Source organism: Athene cunicularia, assembly GCF_003259725.1.
Source record: "Athene cunicularia isolate RWA chromosome 3 unlocalized genomic scaffold, athCun1 chr3_part1, whole genome shotgun sequence".
NCBI lineage: Eukaryota > Metazoa > Chordata > Aves > Strigiformes > Strigidae > Athene > Athene cunicularia.
Genome location: NW_020799097.1, coordinates 22,507,785 through 22,529,174, shown reverse-complemented (window position 1 = coordinate 22,529,174; position 21,390 = coordinate 22,507,785). Strand labels below are relative to the sequence as shown.

Here is a 21,390-nt window from a genome sequence, read left to right as displayed (position 1 = left end):
CTTGCAACTCCACCAATCACTAGTAGTCTCCCATACCTTCAGGTTACCTTACCCATCATAACTTAGTCCAAGAGCTGAAGTATTAACCTTTTCAATATACAGAAAGTGATCTTGCAAAGGCTGACCAAAGTATTACCTGTTAAAGACACAGGTCTTTTCGTTGGCACAGATGTCAAGTACAACAAACTGACTCAAAACAAAACGGAAAATTTTTAGTGCCAATTATTTATCAGTAAACAGGCATGCACTCTACATACAACACCATTTGTCATTTCAAGTAGAGAAGTGTGGACACTTCTGCCAGGGATCCCTATTGGCAGACATTATAATGCAGCATTTAAACTGTCTCTAAATTCAATAAACAAAAGTTGTGCTTCCATAATTTAAGATTGAAGTTTTATTTAAATTGAGAAAAAAATATACTTGAAAGAAAAGCTGACATATTTTACACATGCTTCTAAATTGTGGATTCTGTGATTTAAAACCTATATTTTGAGCAATAATAATATTCTATTATTAACATTAATTATTTATAATTAATACAGAGGAATTTCCTCTAGTTTGGAAGAATCAAATTTTAAGGATTTTTTTTTTTAAAAAAAAACCCTCCATGCATATCAAGACTGTCCTTAAAATTTAGTTACTGAAGATGAAAATTTAGGGGTAATCTAGCACAATGAATAATTTAAGAGAATCATCACAGTAAGTCAAAATAATTCCAGACTTCTATAAAAGTCAAACATTTTCAATGTCAGTATTGGGGCAGGATTTACCCAGTGATTTGTTGGACTTTTCTTGTCCACATGCTAATGTAGGCTGAGCTCTGACTGTGAATTTTTTTTAATAGTTCTGTCTCCCTGACAAAATATACAATTAATAATATCAAGATCATGCATGTACAAAGATGAAGTTTCCCTCACTACCTATTTTCTCAGAATCTTTCAATGTCTTTGGGGACAAACAGAAAGCCAAAGTTTTAATTACTGTCTTCTGGGTTAACCTGAAAATTCTGACCAAGATGCTCAGCAGATCTTTGCTGCATGTCCCATATCCCTCCCCAGCTCAGTCTTCTGGCCTTGGTGTACAAGTTTCCTGACTGAGCAGCAACACTGCAAAGATGTTCCTGCCCAAAGCAGCACAGTCCATGAAGAGACCTTCCAGTAATAAAAGCATTCAAGTCACAAATATAACATAATACTTTCAAATAATAAATGAAATAAATTTCAGTTATAATTTGTAAATCACCTTGCCTGAACAGCACTAAGGACAAGAAATTAAAATATTACAGCTATAAAGATAAATGTGGTTTTCACAGATGGAAGATTAAGTGTTTTCTTGAATTATTAACAACTTCAGTATCAAACACCTACACATTCTGAGAGCCATGACAAGTAGATGTTGAGTTCCTAATAAGCCGATCCACTCAAACACAAAATCAGTTAGCAGCAACCAATCTTTAAAGACAGTCTTCACTATAACCAAAAACTCCAAAACAAATCTAAGCTTATTCAAATAAGCTTCTTGAGCCCTATCTCCACCATTCCCAGTAAAGGTAGAATCTTGTTTCCAGCAAGTACTTCAAGATCTATTCTGCTCCTCCCAAACATGGTCACATCTCATCAGGAGCTGGACCACTCCAAAGCTGAAATAAAATACTTCTGTAGAGTCACAGTCAGAAAGTTAAACAGCCTCTCTGAATCATCTCTTTCAGGTATTTTATGTTGAAGGGCCACTTTCAAGCAAATAACATGTGTCTCTAACTGTGACAACGATGGATTATCATACATTATTTAACTACTGAAAATACCCTTTTCCCACCTACCTTGCCTTGTTTAGGTCACTATAGCTATAACACCCAACACTAACTCTCTAATATACAGAACACTCCAGAGTTTAGGACATATCTATAGAACAAAGCAGAATTCAGCTTCTGAGAAGAGCAGTGTAGGAGACCTGTTGAAGAGTCTTTCAAGAGTTAGTTTAATTCTGAACTCTGTAAGACCTACTGATTACTGACATAGTGTTAATTCCATTTACATATAATTTAGGTCCTTAATTAATGTATCTATTCAGTCGACATGCACATAATTCCATATTGCATTGTAATACAGCCCATGTTGAAAGCAAAGACCTCAAACCTGGTTCAGAATCTGAATTTTCTCTTGGCACATCATCATAAATTACTTCATCTGGGTCTAAAAGCAAAACAGAAAAAAACACAACCAAATGAGAAACCTGCTAAAATTTGAATGGGACCAATAAATAGAGTTTAAGAGGCATTTGGACAATGACCTTAACAACATGCTTTAGCTTTTGGTCAGTCCTGAAGCAGTCAGGCAGTTAGACTAGATGATCACTGTCCATTCCAACTGAAATACTCTATTATATTCTAAAGAATTTTTGTTATATTGGCACATATGAATACAATGGAGATATAACTCATTCTCCTCTAGCATTGTGCTAGTACATCTAATCATTCAAATAATACAATACTGCACAAAACCAGTATAAGGTATCTGTGAAATTTCAGTTTTATCTGCATTGTTTATGACCACCTCTGATAGCCTGAAAACAGAAATGCACTTCAACAGCCAACATTTCTCTCTCCTTTTTACAGCAGTATGGCATGTTCTGTGCTTGTCAAGGGCTGCTCTAAAGAAGTTGTAACAGACATTTTTTTAAAAGAACCAAAACTAAATAATATAATGATCATTGTAGTACATTAAGAAGCAGAAAAATGGTGCAAATTCTTCAGTCATTTCAAGTGATATATAAGATGAATCTCCAGCCCAGTGGGAACAGCTGAGAACAGAAAAGATAACCTGTCCTCTGATGACACAGGCTCTGTTCTGTGTCTGCCAGCCAAGGGCACACACCAAGAAAAAGCAGCAATTCCTTCCCTTCCACCTTGTCCAGTTACTGCATGAGAAGAAAAATTTCATATACAGCCACAGAGCAGACTCTGAACTTGAGCAAATTTCCACTGTACAAGTATCAATGTAGCCAAATGATTTCCTTAGGACAGTGATTACACAGACTCCAAAAAGCACTTCACAAAAAAGTGAGTGCTAACTTTATTCTAAAATACAGAGTTTTATGACACTGCTGAATGTTCTGGAACATATCTGAAAAAATACAATAAAAGTGAAAATGGACATTTCTCTATAATAGATAAATCCACACACACTGTTGATCAAGAGGTAAAATGGACCATTTTCTATACTTTTACTTCAGTGTTAATTGATACTTACTATCCATCCATGCTGTATTTGCAGGATCTGCAACCCATTTAGCCAGTGCATCATCCTCTCTCTTGGTCTGGTTATCTCCACTTGAAAAAAAAGGCCATAAAATAAAAGCATTAAAATCCACACCACAATGTTTTTCAACAACTGTGAAGATAAGACAATAAATATATTGCTGCCTTCCAGTTCCCGTTCTGAAGTTGCTGATTATTCAAAAACGCTACTTCAGTATGTAATTAGGAGATTAATAATCTATTCTCTTTAAGTCTGACACTTTTAGTCAAGAAATTGAAAATGTTTCCCTTACAATCTCAAGAAACATTTTTCTTTTTAGTTCTTCTACCAGAACACAGAAAACTCTCTCTCAGAAAGCAGTGAAATGAGAGCTGCTCTTTCACACGGAAAGAGATGGAAAACCTGGAGCTTATTTAGTCTGGTGAAAAGAATGCTATGGGGTGATCCAACAGGAGCTATAACTATCTGAGATACAGAGGTGTGTTGTTTGGGTTTGGGTTGTTTGTTTTTTTTTTGTCCGGGTTTGTTTCGAGGTTTTGGAGGCTGGTTTTTTTCAGTACTAGATGATACACAGGGGTAATGGTCAACTAACTGCACACTGAAAGATTTGGTTTGGACATTAGGGAAGAGAAAAAGAAAAAAAAAAAAAAAAAAATCACCAAAAGGTAGTACAGCAGGGAAGACTGCCCAAGAAAGCTGCAGCACCTCCACCCTTGATTTTCAAGGCTCAGCTATGAAGGCCATGGCTGATCTAATGGTGTGTTGGCAGTGGTCCTGCTGAAAGCAGCAGGCTAGACTACCTCCAGCAGCTGACGTTGCTATGACTCTATAAAAATTAAACCTAGTTCCTTCAAAAATGCCATGCACAGTTATACATACAAGACCTCAATAAGTGCCGATTTTGGTACACAGAGTTATGGATTTAAGAAAATGAAAATAATCAAACATGGAAGCATCACACATTAAAATAGATACTTATCAAATGAAAGCTTTCTTCGGAATTAAGGTTTTACAGATTAAAATATGTTGAACTGGCAATCACCTATTTTGAGGCTCCTCCGAGTTTACAGAATTATAATGATATTCTTCAGTTGCTGACTGCGTACCTGTTAAGTAGAAAAAAAAAAAAAATCACCAAAATGCTTGTAATAAAACGTTGGTATGGTTCAAATGGTATGTTTTAGGATAAGAAACTGATTTTACTAGTTCATTGCTAATGAACAATCTACTTCTATACAGCATTTTTATTCTTTAACACATCTAAAAATATTTAAAAGTTTCTTCACACCACTCATTTTTGCAAATGAAAGAACTCAGAGACATAGCAATTTGGTATAAGAGGAAGTTACAATGTCTGATGCATTTAATTCTAATCTCTCAAACATATATTCCTCTACAGGCAGTAACAACCACAGAAACATTTGCTTTTACTTGCCAATATTCATAACAGTGGTAGGCAGCAAAGGCTGCAAAAACAAAGTATCACAGTATGTGGAATTACAGTAGAATTGCTGCCTAGCTAAAGAATAGTATATTCAAAATACATGAAAGAAAAGAAAGGCAGGATATGGGGAGCTTTCTGTTCCTTCTGCTCTCTTTACATTAAACTGTCAGTTTTTCCGATTCTGGGTACAAAATAAGGGTTTGTTCCTGTTTCTGCAATAATCCATCATTATGTCTCTTTCAAGTTTCCTCTTCTATCTTAAAATTGTATGAAAGTACAAACAGAATTCATCAATTCTCAAGGAAAAAAAATCCCACAGTAACTCTAAATCCATGAGGACTGGAAAATAAACAAACAGAAGTGTATCTAAAAGGGACAGGAACTCTGCTAGGACCTAGATAAATCACGATAAGGTCTGAGAAGAAACCATTTGGCTTGAACACTGAAGCATGGCTCTGGAAATTATTTCATTACATGAAAAGAGAATTAGCATTAATCACTCTTAATGGCAAGATAAGACAGGAGTCTTCCCTTGTACAACATGTTGTAATATGGTGCCAGCAAAACAAAGGTCAAACAACACCAACTTAAAGAAGGGTTGAGAAAGAACTGACTATGTACATTTGATTTTTCTTATGGATCTTTACTTAGGTATCTCAATCCTAGTACAGCAAGCAGAGTCCCATAGGAACATTTTTCCTTTTTTTTTCTTTTAAAGAAACTGCCATTTTTCTTCCAAGTCTAACAAGAAATTCTAGTTCATACTGCAGAATAGAGTTCTTTTTCTATTTTGACACAAAATCTCCCGCACATGTCCAGGCTGAGTGCTACATAATCATTTACAAAACAGCACAGGAACTGAAGTTAAACAAGGATTCCCCTTCAAATGAAGTAAGGTGCATAAAACCAGTACCTTCCTCATCTACAGAAACACTGCGTATTATGACAGGACTGGAGTATGCTGGCAGTAGCAAAGGTAAATTAGATGGCACAGCATAGCCACAAGGAACAGGAACAGAATATCCACCAGACAAGTCTGGACTTGGACATTCATCTTGAGGACTTGGTTCTGGTGATGAGGATGGATCCTTGTCTTGGATTGGTGAAATATTTATGACTGAGTAGGGATTTGCTTTGGCTGGAGTGCCCTCCGCAGCAGGTTCTGATGTTCGTAGTTTCTCACTGTCTTCTACATTATCAACCCCTTTAGCTGAAAAATCAAACCAAAAAATGAAGTTTAATTTTTAATACTTGTTCAAGCCGCTTAATATTGCTCTTTGCAAACATCCTAAACACTAATATGATCCTTACTATATTGCTTATAATCTACGACTCATAAAATTATCACACAGTAGTGGTATCCTTCCCGTTACAGAGAAGAGGAACACAACAGCAGCAAAACAAGCTGGGTTACAAGGATGCCTATGGAAAAATGATAACTGGATTCAAAATCCCGAATAGGAGGATTATCTGACAAGTAGCCAGGGCCCTCTTTTGCTTGTTATAAGCACATGTCTCAAAACAGGCTTAAACCCTGAAGCTTAAAATCTGGATTCTAGATGAATTAGGATCTTATAAACACAAAACCAAGAAAAATTTTAGGAACAGCCATGAGGAGAGAAAAAGTTCTCTGGATGGACACTCCTCAAAGAACAGTCCTGAAAATGCTTTGTTTAAAAAAGGGGAAACAAAATAACTTTCAAAGTTGTCCTCTTTGAAAAGACGTTATTTCCTGTTACACAAAATTCCTGATGTTCCTTGAGACAAGCTGAGCTACAGCAGAACCAAAGGCCCCTCTGAAGCAAGCTGCAGAACTTCACAACTTCACAAAAGAGAGCGCAATAAATTTTCAGGGAAAGATGGTGTTTAACTTCCAGGTTGTCAAACTGCATAGTAACCTGAAGAGTTGTCCATCTTTAATTGCCATGAGCACAATGACTCTGCTTACAAAAGGAAATTGGATCAAAGTCAGTAAAACCACCTGTTGTCAATTTGAGCAGAACACCGCAATTTCCACCCTACACCTCAGCACTGGGAACATCTGCATGTGTTGTGATAAATGCTCTATGTTTAATAAGACTTCTGTTTCATAAGCAAAATTCATACATTAACTTCATTTATTCTTATGCACATCATCTTGAGATCAGCAACCAGCAATCTTAGCTATGAATGCAGCTTATCTCAAGCCATCCACATGCCATTAGAGCTGCAAGGGCATAAAGTTTTCCAATAGCATGGGACTGTGACTGAGACCAATCCATTGCTTTGGATGGGAAACCACAGGAATTACATGGGATGGTCATATTTGCCTTGTCAAATCTGCCATGACTGTAACTAGAAGGAATATTCAAAACACTTGTATATTTCCATGGAAACCTCTTTTTATAAGTATTTTTATTGCATTGTCAAGAAAATCCATCCTGTAATCAGTCTTCACTATTTAGCCTAGTAGAGGCACAGCCTGATGGGCTGACTTACCTGTGGCATTAACCTCTTGGTGCTCTAGGTTATTTCCAGGACCAGGAGGAGGTGGCAAAAGGGCTTGCCTGTCTGCTTCTGGTATCTCATCTCCACTGTCAAAGTCAAACTGTTCTCCCTCGTCCTCTTCTTCATCGTTCATACCCGTGGCTTTTGGTTCATGCTCTAGAACTGTGTGGAAAGACATGTTTTTGGTTGTTTGCTCTTAATAATGATTTCATGGGACCAGTAAGCGTTCCATATTATAAATGAAGCTTATACAATGAACTCTTAGATTTTTAGGTTACTGGAACATAACAAGATAACTTCACGAAGTTTTCAATCAGTCCTGTAGTGTACACAATGAAAATACTTTGAAATCAATTAAGAAGTGATAATGCAAATACCCTTGCTTTTGTCATAGTGAACCAAAACCAGAACATTTCAAGGAAAACATTTAAGTAGCAGATACTTTAAACAAGAAGAGTTCACAGATTGATTTATTTGTACAGTGACTTTGGGACTTTATAACTTCCAAGTCATTTTTCCTTTCTAACTCTATTCTTTCTTAACAGCGTCACAATGCCAGTGACAGTGACTTGTTTCACACATATTATGAGGGACCAGCAGATCAGTTTTCCTACTCCAATCTGAGATAGGTTTAAACTAATGACCTTTTGCAGCACGCTATTAGCCCTACTACCACATACAAGGTGCACTTTGGTGGAGGAGGCTGACTTTTCAGTTCTTACCTTTGAAGAAGTAATGGCTGAAATAATTACACCCTAATACAGATAGGAGGTGTAAGCATGGAGTGGTTTTTTTCTGTCTTTGCTTGTGAAGACTCTGCAACTCAGATTTGGCACTGTACATAGGGCTGGGGACAGGGAGAAGAAAGAAGCACTGGGCAGTTTCCCTCCATTCTATTGTTCTTACCTGCAGGAGCCTGGAGAATCCATGAAGATTTAAACTCCTTCATGGCCTTACCTACCGCTGATTTTGCTGTGTGTTCACATCACGAGAAACCTGCTCGCAGCATCCAAAGCTTCTGTCAGAGCCACTGCACAGAGGAGGCATAGCCAGAGCAGCTGCAGGGAGGGATGCCTAAACCTGCCAGCCTCATACCTGCTTCAGGAAGCCTTCACCACAGCTCCCCCCCAAAAAAGGGCTTCATCCCTCCCTCTCTTGACCTGCTTTAGCTGCTCTCCCACATTCTGGAAGAGAAACTCTTATAAGAGGTCCCCTTGAGGCAGAAATGTCATCCGTGGAAATTTTTTGGCCTGACTGACCCTCCTTCCACAACCTTCCCCAAACCCACGATTGATACCTAACTTATACAAATGTGTTCAAAAATTTATTTAGAACATTATAAAATAATACATATATACACTAAAATAGATAAACATGTAAGTACACCAATATGTTATAAAAATATACAAGAAGTTGATAGGATTTCCCCTGCCCCCTCTTCAGTTAACACTATATGAAAGACAAAGTCTTTCAAGGACAATTGGATCTCCTGAGTCATAATGATATTATCAGCTTTTCTACCATCGAGGACAGGTTTTGTATGGTTACGATAAAACCCACAAACCACAGCTCTAGGCTGCTTAGATTGTCATGGTAATCAGCATTCCTGCCAAGGCTTCTGTTTCTTCAGGCAGGCTGAGCCAGCATATTTTATCACAGCCACAAATAACAAGATCTTTCATGCAGCCTCTCTGCAGGAGAAAAAGTGAACTAATTGCAAAAATAGTAAGGAACAAAAAAGGGGTTATCCTGCATTTATTGTCATGGTTTATGGCTGAGGCAGCAGGACATTTAATTGTGATGCTTTCTAAAAATCTTCCTGTCAAAGTCAACCTTTGGATTCAGGCTTTTCATTTTTGCTTTTGCCCATTAGCCGTATTTTTTTTTCTCAAAGATGTAAAAAATCCTGCAGAGCTCTTCCAAGTGATTCAAGACAACCACAGCATTATTCTTGATTTGTGATCCATCCGACTAGACTCTACCACTTGCTGCTTGACAGTAATGGGGAAAAGAAAGAAAAAGGGGGTCTGTGTGTAGTATTTTATTTATGCTTTTTTATGTTTTTAGTATGTCTGCATACTTCAAATTTGGAAAGCATAAACCTGTGAAATACTAAGTAGAGTGGGTTTTGTGATTACCAGTGTGTGAAATGTTGGTTAGCCATGCAGACTAGAAAGATAAGTACACAGCAGTCAGAAGCAGGTAACAGCCACAAAACCACAACTTTTCATGTATATGCACTGCTATCTGCCACTCCTCTCTCTGTGCTATACAAGTGGATCACAGCAGCAACCACTTCAAATACATGAAGTAGTTCTGTCTACACTTCATATGGCAGGAAGAGGGGGATGATGAGGTTACTGGAATGAGTTGATCATTTCTGCAGGATTGGACCACTCAGAAAACTGGGATGTTGCTGGAGTAAGGCTCAGCTGAGAGTCATGAAGCCACCTGCTTACTGGAGGTGAATTCTAGTCATCAGCAAAAGAAAAATTGTGTATGTATACAAAACATCCCAGCCACACAGGAAAACATTGTGGGAGCAGCAGGCACCTCTGAGTTTTTGTGGCTGTGAGCACAGGGAGCTTCTAGATCCAAATACTTCAAGGCATATAGAGGTAACTTAGGTATCAGATGCCTGATAACTCTCTACTCTAGCACTTTTACACAGATGCAATTCCCCAGGCACTCAAGTCCAGTGCCAGTGACATTTGTCAGAGACAGAAAAGACCTGCCACAAGCAAAAGAAAAGGTAATTTGAGACACTAAAAGCAAAAGGAATGACTCCGGGTCCAGAAGCAAAACCTGCCCAACTGATGCACAATTCCCCTTCAACGTGCCTCCCCATTCCCCCTAAAAATGCAACCAACCCATACTTTATGACTGTGGGAAGAAATCTTAACACAGGAATTGATTTTCTCAACTCAGGTTAAAAAAAAAAAAAAAAAAAAAAAAAAGAGAGAGAGAGAGAGAGAAATTCCTTTCTCAGATTACATGTCCTTTAGAAAGGGCAGACTGGAGACAAATATCCTCCCTACAGAAAGTTTTAAATTGTATTTCAGCTTTGCATCACTCTGTATTTGCTTAATTCTAAGGGATAAACTTTAAGTCTTTAAATTTACTCATCCCTTCAGTCTCATACATACTCCTCTAAATTTTTAATCTCAAGGGCATACAATTTCATTTGATGGAAGAAGTATTTTTGTAACAAAAATAAAGAGAAGGTGGGGAGCTTTTTGCTTCAGCTGAAGAGCTGCTCAGCATACAGATAAATACAGATGTCATACAAAAAAGATGTCTTAAATAACTACAGTTTTGAAAATACATATTTTTTCTAGAGTTGTTTGTGTTATGTCAAAACAACACACACACAAAAGCACTTGTGAAGTTCAATGAATTAGGAAGACACACAGTATAGTTACACTTGGACTGAATCTGGCTACAAAAAACCACCACAGATCTTGCAAAATTTCATGTTCACAAAGAAAGCTGCAGTGCCTCCATCCCTTTAACTGTAAATCACAAGGATCAAACCAAAAATTCATTTCCAGGCAACTGTGCTTGCTGAGAAAAATTGCTGAGGTGAAGGGGGTATTTCCAAAGATGCACTCCCACAGCCCCCTCTCCAAAAATCATTTAGAGAACAACTACTTTGTTCTTTAACATAATGTTCAAATTCACTATTTTTTTTCCAAATAACCACAGACTGCTTAGCATTAGAGAGTCTGCCTGGAATTACTTCAAATAATTACTTACTAAAAATTCAATTTGCTTTTTCACCACTACTCACATCCTTAACTTTACATGTGCCAACCAGAGCAATGAGAATACAATAATTGATTAAAGTTTTCTGTCTTATGCCAATACCATTCTGCAGCATTTGCTTTTCAAATGCTTCAAGGAATTCCTTGTGTTTCTAAAAATCTCTATTTGGAGTTTTAAAGCATGAGAAAAATGAATCTGATAAAATAGAAAAATTATATTCAAGTTAAATTAAGTGTGAAAGTGTAAATTTAGAATTAGGAAAAGGAATATATACTCTCATAATTGTTAGCAAAACACATGGATTTATGACTTTTTTCTGAGGTATGTTATTTGGTGAAATGTCTTTTTCTTAGACTTACTTCAAAAACAAGCTAACTTAGGCTGTGTTTACAGAGACCTGCTGGGGCATAAGCAAATTTAAACAATTTTTAGTTGCTCTGCCAACTGCAAAGCATTCTTGGCACCATCTGCTTTCCCATTTATTTTCCTTAAATTATTTATAGTTCAATGTAATACAGCTAAAGAGTTAAAAGAGTGACATTAATTTTAAAGCTGAGATTAAGCTAGTGAAGCTTCATTAATAGTTTTCTTCAACAGTTTATTTTAGAGATACAGAAGACAAAATAGCTCTGCACTTACTATCAAGTGCCCTTTGAATACAGTGCAAACACACATGGGGGAAGTGTAGGGGGAAGCACCCCAAAACTCTGTCCTCCCTTGCAATGGTGTAAATCAGAAATGATCCTGAAAAAGTCAACTAAGTTTGTATCATGGAAAACCATGATAAAGAAAGAAACAGAACCCCAAGCAGGAACAGTTCAGCAGTCTGGAGCATGGTAACAACAAATCTGGAAGCCCTGGACATAAACAGGCACACTGTCATCAAGAAATATTAATATTTTATGTTATGTTTTAAGGTTTGAAAAATATCTTTAGAAATCGAAGTAAGGCTTACATATAATTAGGAACATCATTCTTGCAATCAGTTGTAGTCTTTTTAAATTTTTTTTCAATTAAAGTTAGTAGGGAACTATGGAACAAAAAGAAGAAATGCATCTATTAGGTTTGAAAGACTCCATGACAAAGAATTTTCTAAAGGCTGCAGGGCATGGTAAATATGCATGTTCTTAGAAGGGAAAACTATTTTTCCTTTCTCCCTCTAATAGTCACTTTTCTTCCAACACATAATTTTTTTACAACTGGAGGGGGAGGGCTCTAGAGTGTAATCTCTCTTGCATATTCACTGAATGCCAAATTTTCTTTTTTTTTCTAAATTATAAACTTTTTTTGGTCACTTTTACCATATCACCACCTTACACTGATCAGTGAAGAAAATAAGTGTACAATGCTTCAGATAGAAAATACCTAATTATTATTTAGTGAAAAAAAAATATTAACACAATTGAACCTAAAGCAGACTGGCAGGAACTGCTTGTTCTTATTCCAATGTACAGTTTTAAACATTTATCTTTTTTACTCATTTATTCTGGATTGCAACAAGACACTTTGGACTGCATGGACCCACCCTCCTTCAAAGTGAATTCCCCAAATGTTTCAACCTTCTACAAATTCTTGAGTATTTTGAAATAAGCAAAACTTTTCAGTAAAAACTATAAAGAAAGCTTACTATCTCAGAATATTTTTAGGTATTATAAAATTTGATACAGATCAAAGCAAATGGTCAGGTGTAGCAACCTAAATGTTTCCTATTTAACCTGGATACACTCCAGAGATTCTCAGATGAAACACACTTGCCTTTTCAGATCCTTATTTCTAAAGAGTTAAAATATACCCAGCTCCTTATGTAAGTGTACAAGGGACCAGATAGAAGTAATAACTGGAAATGTGCAGATAGTAGGAAATAACTGATTTCTTAAAGTTGTCATTACTTTTGTAAAACTAACCATTTGGGCCCAAACATGCCATGCTGACTGTGCTTCATGATGAATGGGCTCCTAAGCTGTTCACTTTCTGTTTCAGGTGAAATTTCGTAACAGAGGCTTGGCATCTGTCAGGAAGGTAAGCCTTGTGCTAGGAAACACTCATGCCTACAAAAATTCCCAAATTTGGCCAACTTGTAAACTTTTGGAAAATGATGGTTGATTCATATTCAGCAGGAACTTGCAAAAAAGGTTTTAAGAGACTTAGTCACCACTGGACAGCCTCTAGCTTCTCCCAGCTTTTTAGCACTGATTACACTATGTTCCTACAGCTATAGAAAGCAACACAGTATTTTCTACCTGCTCCCACCTCCCGCTTGTGACCGCTACTACTGTGGTATCAGAAGAGAAACCTGAGGTTAAATATTCTTTTGCTCTGGTACCTGGCTTACACGTCTCTCTCCCGCCCTTCCCCAAGTGACCCCTCTGCCAGCAGCTGCTCAGGGAGAGGGGCAAGGTGTGCAGAGTGAGCCTGTAGGGGAGCACAGGCACCCCTAAGAGGAAGGCTGGCTTTTAGGATCAAGTGCTCCTGCAAACACTGCCCTTCACTGACACTTCAAGTCACAGCATGTCATCTGCCAGCACACCACTGGCATCCATAAATCAAGTCCTCATATGGCCACACAGGTGGAAAGCATCTATTTTGTTGGGGGAAAGAAAAGTTTAAGACAAAACTGTATTCAAAAACACACAGGTGAGCACTCCTTCCCATGGGAAGCAGATCAGAGCCAAGGACTTTCATGCCCCTTGTGCTAAGCTGGCGCTGCAGGAAACCCAGGTCCCTGCAGTACAGGCATGCTGCTAATTACACACAGCTCATGGATGCATCCAAAGCATGACCACAATGTCAGTGTTACAAGTCTCTGTGGAAAACAGTTACCAAAAACACCCAACAAAACTAAACAGTACACATTCATGCAAAAAGTGTTTCCAGTAATGGAAACAAAAGCAAAACCACATGAATTAGTAGGCTCTTCCTGCAAATAAACAACAAAGTAAGTAAAAAAACCTCTTTACTATTTCATAAACACACACATTACATACTAATTATGTTGTCAAGCATGCACAACAGATCATTCTTCTGGATAAAAAACAAAGTCAAAATTGAAGTCAAAAGAATGATAAATTTGCCTCCTTAAGTTTCAGAGAGAGACTGCTAACAACAGCATGCTTAATACTAAAAAAATTTATTTCTTGAAATAAAGCCCAGACCTGTGGATGTTAGGAAAGATTTACAAGTACTGAAAACATTGAACCTTACAAACTACTCACAGTGCTAAAAATTAAGCTCAAAGTTAGCTAAAAATCAAAGGAATAGAGTTGCCAAAAATCAGGAGCCTAAAATAAAATCATTAGACATGAACTAAGCTGCCCAGGGAGTAGTGGCAGCAACACCAGCAGACCTGGACTCCTTTGTGACTCCACAAGATGCTTTTCAGTGCTGACTACACTCTAATTGGAAAAGTTGCTATGTGAAATCAGCATTTTGTGACCACCTACTTTAACTACCTTTAACATTCAGCAGACTGGTGACACTGGTATTGCCTGCCACGGCTAGAAACATAGACCAAGCCTGATCCCAAGCATGTCTTTTCTACCTCAACACCATACGAGTAGATTCTGCCATTAAAATTTCACCAAGAAATGTTGCTGATGTGCAGCAAGTGAAGTCCTCAAAAGGAGATGCTGTAAGGAAAGTATGTACAGTAATTATTTGAAAATCTGCATAAATACATGATAGATCCCTATTTACAATGAAAAGCATCTATCCATATTAAAGGCTATTAGCTTTCTATCAGTAATAAAGGAATACTAATACACTTAACACTTTATAGTGCCGAGGTTACCAATCTGAACTAGTGTAAATGCCACCAGGTATCTAACATGAAGTATGAGTCAAAATAACAAAAGCTACCTTGCTGTCAGACATGTCTGTTGGTAGAAACAGGTGCTGAGGATGGTTCCATAGTTGATATGAACTGCTGAGCTCGCCTACAACATGCTGCTGAATGGACAATCCACACAGGGAATGGGAAAACCAAAGAGATTTAATAAAACAGAAATCAAACAGCAGAAGGACTACAAAATCATTGGGAAAATGAAGCTCCATCCCTGTACTGTCAGAGCTGGATACATGTTGGTTAACCACAGGATACAAGTGTCATGTGAAGGTAAAGGAAAATTTTCTAGGAAATGTAGTTTTGACCAAGTAGTTGATATATTTCTGAGAAAATAACAATTTTTAAGGAAATTTCCACCAGTAAGAACAAGTCTGGCTTGTTCTTTTATTTCTTCACTTTTTTTTTTTTTTAGCAGACATCTATTAATATCTAGTTTTACAAGTAATTACTTTTTACATTGAAGCAATTACTGTTTAATGGTTTGAGGAATATACATTTCTCTAATACAGTCTGCTTAATTCTAATTAGCAACATGAAATTGCTGTTATCATCTCTTCTTACCTTGGACTGAAAGGACAGAAAGTGGCAGAAAGAAACCCTGGAAGCCTAAAACAGGGAGCATGAGATCCCAGTTCTACAGAAAGTAAACATACAGTTTGGGTACATAAACTGTATATTGTACTAAAAAGAGCTGAAACCCACCCAGAGCAAAAGCTTAAGTATCCTAGGTCTTGTATCATGACTAGCAGCACCTTTTTACCAGGCTGACATATTTTGGATATGAAGTAGCAAGGGATTTGACTTCATTTTCAGGTCATGTTTCTTCCTCTACTTTGCCAACTACTGTACACACCTCTTGGACTGAACCTTTCGATGACCTAGGCAAAGGGATCCCTAAATCTTGGTCATTGGTCCAGGCTCAGCAGTTTATCTAGCAATGTGGAAACTGAAGCACTTGCTGGCACTCCCAAAATCAGCACATTGAACACATACCAGCATCTGACTTGTTTATCAGCATCATTCATATGCTCAACCTCCTTCTGTGGCAATGGCCCAGGCAGGTGTCAGAAGATGCACGCAGCTTTGGGAATCAATTTATCTTTTTGGACACACTGTCACAGGTTCCTTTTTTTCCCAAGAATAACTCCATCTGACACTCCCAGAGCACTGCATGCCGCCTGTGCACACACTTAAAAATAACTAACTTAGATCAAAATATTCTGAACAAGGAAACAATCTAGAAATCAACTTCTACAGCAACTTACAGCATCATTTACTACAGGGAAATTTATGGACTAGAACAGAAGCATTATGTCCTGTAAATCCAGGACAATACTAGAAATACTGTGGATTTCAGCTGGCTTCTGACCCACTCATTTCTGTTATTACCCTTTCACTCAGCCTAAAGAGCACTATGCAGATAGACTGATTTGTAAACAAAGTTTAATATATGCAAAGTTTGAAAAATCCATTATCCTGGCAACTAATGGGGAGGGAGTTTTATGAAGCACCCCCTTCCTTAGCATTTGTTTTAATTATTTTTTTAACACATCTTGCGCTTCTTTGCCCTAACATACTAAGATCCTGTTATAGCTCAAAAAAGTATACCTGTGGAATTCAAGGAAACTCAGGAAAACAGTAATTCTTACATCAAGACTCACTAACTGAACTCCCCAAAATTCTGTTTTACAATACCCTTTAACACAGCTTCTACCAGAAATTCTATCACCGCAGTGGACAATGGCTTGAATTGGGCAAAATGGTGTTTCCTTGGAACCCTTCAGTCCATCAGCCTCGGAGTCCTCATTGCCTCCTTTCATAGGCCATGGAGGGGAAAAAAGCCCAACATCGGCTGAAGACAACTGCCATAACCAAACTTCATGATTCAGAGCTTCAGCCAGTCCACATGGAAGTCAGGAAAGAATTTCTTCCAAGTCTTCTTCCAAGACTCTTCCAAGAGTCTTCTGAAGGATTTGGCTGGCAAGTGTTCATGTGCAAACATGAGCATGTCACCATGCAAGTAGGAAAGAACAATCCCAGCCAAAGTTAATTTTTACTTCCACCTTCCTCTGCAATACAGGAGACTGCTAAGATCCTCTGGACACATTACACTGAACCAGTTCACTGCTCCTGGGGCAGCACCTGGATTTCCCTTTGCCTCTCCCTGCGACATACAGGACTGGGAAATACAGAGACCAGGATGTCAACCAGCAGCATTGGCATCCCTGTGGCACAGGAACACACACATCATTCTTCCAGCCCCCAGAGAAACGTGCACCAGCATAACAGAAGATTTCTCAGGAACTATCATGCTTTCACCTAACCAAAGTTACTGAGCTCAACAACAGACTATTCAACAATGAGATGCATTCCTGAAACAACCCATCTTTGTGAGACTAAATCATCCTCTATGGTCATTTTACTGAAACTATAAGGTTTCATTTCCTGGAAAGACTATTTCAATGAGGAAAAAAAAAAAATCTATATAGGGGGTGGAGGGTTTTTTCAAAAACAATGTTTATCGGATATGTTTTCCTCAGTTTTATCCATGCTCATGCACAAGATAAAACAACTATAACAATGTATAAAAAAAGTTAATCTCAGTAAACTCTAGAATCATTACAGAGCTTTTATGCATAGTGAGTGAATATTTACTAGGATCAGTGAAACAGAATTAAAAAAAACCAAACTAAAAAATGCCTCAGTTATTTGGCAGCAATTTCTCCTGGCCAGTTAATGCTAGATACAAGTCCTAAAAGGCAAGAGACGCAAAGGAAAAAACAATTCATACCTCTCCTTATACATTAGCTCACTGTTTGAAATTAAAATTTTAGAACTTCACTTAGATATATATTCATTGCAAGAATACGCCAAAATCAGTATCAATTCCGTCATAATTTACTCGGATTTTAAGCAAACAGTACTGGTTACCCCAGACCAAAGAAAGTTTTGCTGCAATCCCTTGGAAGCCCTTTATCTCATCATCAGTTGCTCTTTTTGATCAACATGTCTGGGCCTCATCCCTGCACACAGCTAACAAGTCCAGAAGTAAAGTCAACTTACAGAGCAGCTGCATGAGTAGGAAAAAAAAAAACCAAAAACCACCAAACAAAAAACAACCTATCACTTATTATTCAGAAAGAAAACACCAAATACTATCAAAAGGATGAAGTCAACCTTCAGAAATCTATGACAGTAAGTTACATTTGATCATTTAACACATTACAAATACCTAGCAAAGATTTTACTGTATTACTCCAAAACTAAATAAGATATAATTACATCTATGTAAACTATGCTTTCTTTGAGGATGTTAAAACAGAAACAAGCTTTTAATTAATCTATTTATTTTCTATTTCTTGTTTTTCCCAACAGTCAAATATATTTGGCTAGAAGAAAAAGCACATAATTAGGAGCAAAGTGACACCATAGCTGTGTTTTTGCAATGAGAATTTTCTTGTTACTCTTTGTTACACAGCTTGTCTGAATTGTCACACAAAGTAATTGATCCTTACCTTAAACAATGCATTTTCCTTTATTTACTGAGAGAAATGGGATCTTTAGAAATAAATAAATTGTTCTGTTACAGATGGGATGTCAGACACCAGCAAGCTACTGCCAGCTTCAAAAACAAGGGACCATTCATAACTACAATTCATATTCTGTTCTCATTCTTCTGAAATCTTGGCTCCTCTTTTACCATCATTTGTAACTGTCTGTATGCTGAAAATAGATACCTAACAAACAACGCTGTTTAACCCAAGACCAACTCCCTTTATAGCCGCAGTTTAATTTAAGCAGTGTTCTTATTTCAATCCCCTAATCATAGCAAGAAATATCTTTTCATTTTACTTTAGTTCAAAATACAAGATTAGGTACCCCCAGTGTTCTTCACCTCTATAAACTAAATCATAAAACATACAAGTGCTTCTCCTGTCAATATTATAGAAGTCCCAATTTAACTGCCTCTTGTCTCGGTCACAAAATCAGCTTTTTAAAATAGTTAAAATCTAAAATGTGAAATCATTCACTAAGCAGCAGAAGAAATAACTAAATAATCTGAGAAAAACATATACAGGACACACAATAAAAAGCAGTTCCCGTAGCAGAGACATACAGTCCACTCTACAGCAAAACACGGCAGACGTCCAGCAGCTCCCTTCTAGGGTTAATCAAAAACTTTTCTAAGTTTTTTTGGTAAAGTCATCCTAATGGGAACTTTTATGAGAGTACAGTTGTTCCTACTTCACTCTTACCCACAGACTCAAGCCAGACTTCCTTCTTAGGGACAGAGGAACTAACGACTATTTTAGTGTTCCGGCGCTGGCAGGCAAACAACAAAAAATAACCACAGGAAGACACAATCACAGCACTCGATCACATACCGGATATCCAGATTTAAGTCCTCGGCCTCCTTGCTCTATGTCTCTCCATATTGGGAACAAAGAAATAATCCACTCATAGCCCTAGTTGATCATTTGTATAAAAGGTGTATAAAACGCTTTTCAGTCGGTGTCTAGGAGATATCCTCAGTCTGTTTTCATTTTTAAAAAAATCCCAACAAACCAAATTTCATTCCACTGAAGAACATCTTAAATCCCAAACTTCACCAGAACAAGATTTCTCACCTAGCTTTACTCACAATACCAAGGACAGTGGTGTAGCTGAGTGAACATCCAGCTTTCCACTACACCTGGTCTTTAAAGCCCCCTCACCATTCCCAAATTAAGAGTTACAAGTACTTTTCTCTCAGATAAAGAGAGTATTTAGCAATAATACAAAGACTATACTATCAAATTAATGCTCATAATGTCCTTATACAAACACTGACATTTCCGTATTTCACTTTAAAATTTTAATATTGTGCTGTTTTTGGCTGTGGTAGTTAATTTTCTTCAGAGTATCTCATATGTGGCTGGTTTGGATTTGTTCTTAAGACAGTGTTGATAATCCTGGGATGTTTTAGTCACTGTGGAGCAGTGCTTACACACAGTCAAGGTCTTTTCTGCTTCTCAGACCACCCCACCAGCAAGTGGGCTGGGGGTGCACAAGGACTTGGGAGGGGACACAGCCAGGACAGCTGACACCAACTGACCAAGGGATGTCCCTGACCATCATGCTCAGCATATAAAGAAGGAGGGAGGGGGACATTCTGAGTTACAGCATTTGTCTTCCCAAGTAACCATTATGCATGATGGATCCCTGCTTTCCTGGAGATGACTGAACACCGGCCTGCCGATGGGAAGCAGCAAATTACTTCCTTGGTTTGCTTTGCTTACATGTGTGGCTTTTGTTTTACCTATTAAACCCTCTTCATCTCAACCCACAATTTTTCTCACTTTTACTCTTCCTTACAGCTGGGGTTAAATTATGACAAATATAAATAATAGGTTCATTTCCTATAAATAGGAAACAAAATATACCATCTGTTCATGATTCAAGAATTGTATTGCAATCCAGCCATACTCTAAACCTCATCACTATATATTAACCTACCTTGATAGACTCAATTAATTATAAAACAGAGCTTAACGTTTATTTTATGTCTTACAACTGCTGTAAAAGGCAACTCAGTATATGACAATTTGGATAAATTGTTGGCAAGTTTACTCAGTATAAGGAAATACACCCAACATTTTCTAATAGTTTTCATGAAGAAATCATATGAGGTATAGTGCCATGTACCAGAAATAGCAGAGAGAGAGAAATAGTCAGTGATAAAAATGCAAAAAACGGAAGTCTATTTAACACAGAGAATACACTCTCCCTCCCAGCTTCCCTTGGGCAAAAAGCTGTTTGTCAGGTATCCATCCTGCTGAGCAAACAAAGCTGGTTTTCCTCTTGAAACAAGCCCAGATAAACACCTCTTAAGTCCTCATTTGAAGAAAGGGACTTCCACTTTGCAAGATCATAAGGTGTTTTTCAAGTAAAGAAATAAAAAACAGCCATAGACCACATCTCCTAATAAAGTAGTAAGAGCACAAGCACAGGCTGTCACATGTAAACACCATCCTAGCATTAAGCATCCAATCTCCACTCCTAGGTGGCCAGCATGAAAATGACTCCTTTACAGGAGAAGCATAACGTGATTCCTGATTCTCAGAATTACTAGCTTTTTAATTCCTTGCTGCATAGTCTGCAGTCCACACCATATCCTTTTCTCATCTAAATGGGTTTGGTTAAGGACACTCCATTACAGCAACCAATTAAAAACATAATAACTTACAGCCATGATAAAATTTGCCATTTTCATTTAGCTTTTAAAAAATAATTTTTTTTTTTCCTGATAGAGAGAACAAGAATTATCCTCTATTTTATTTCACAAAATAATCATAGAAATTTTTTGTTTACAAAGCCTTAAATGCCAGCACCTTGTGCATACATTCATATGCACAGACACACTAAAGAAGGGAATGTGACCTAGTACTATTATCTCAAGTGTCAGTTTTGGAAGTAGATTTTTTGGATTATGCTATTATCCAAGGAAGCTTTTGCATCCATCCCTCTCCAACTGCTCCCTGGTTGCTAACACATACATTCATTCGAAATATACAGAGAAAAAAATACTAGAGAATTTTTAATCATGGCTAGAA

General features: G+C 37.5%; 1 protein-coding gene across 2 annotated transcripts in view; it reads right to left on the bottom strand.

Annotated features, from left to right (window-relative positions):
* ARHGEF10 (Rho guanine nucleotide exchange factor 10) overlaps positions 1–21,390 on the bottom strand; it is a 105,210-nt gene that overhangs the window by 75,790 nt on the left and 8,030 nt on the right. The window contains exons 3-7 of one of the 2 annotated variants that reach the window (XM_026845317.1): positions 7,183–7,353; positions 5,618–5,908; positions 4,303–4,366; positions 3,252–3,331; positions 2,139–2,195 (exon numbers count right to left, since the gene is read on the bottom strand). In XM_026845317.1, coding sequence (XP_026701118.1) covers positions 2,139–2,195; positions 3,252–3,331; positions 4,303–4,366; positions 5,618–5,908; positions 7,183–7,353 — 663 coding nt within the window. Of the gene's footprint in view, positions 1–2,138; positions 2,196–3,251; positions 3,332–4,302; positions 4,367–5,617; positions 5,915–7,182; positions 7,354–21,390 lie in introns of both variants that reach the window. The other variant, XM_026845316.1, reaches the window with a different exon arrangement.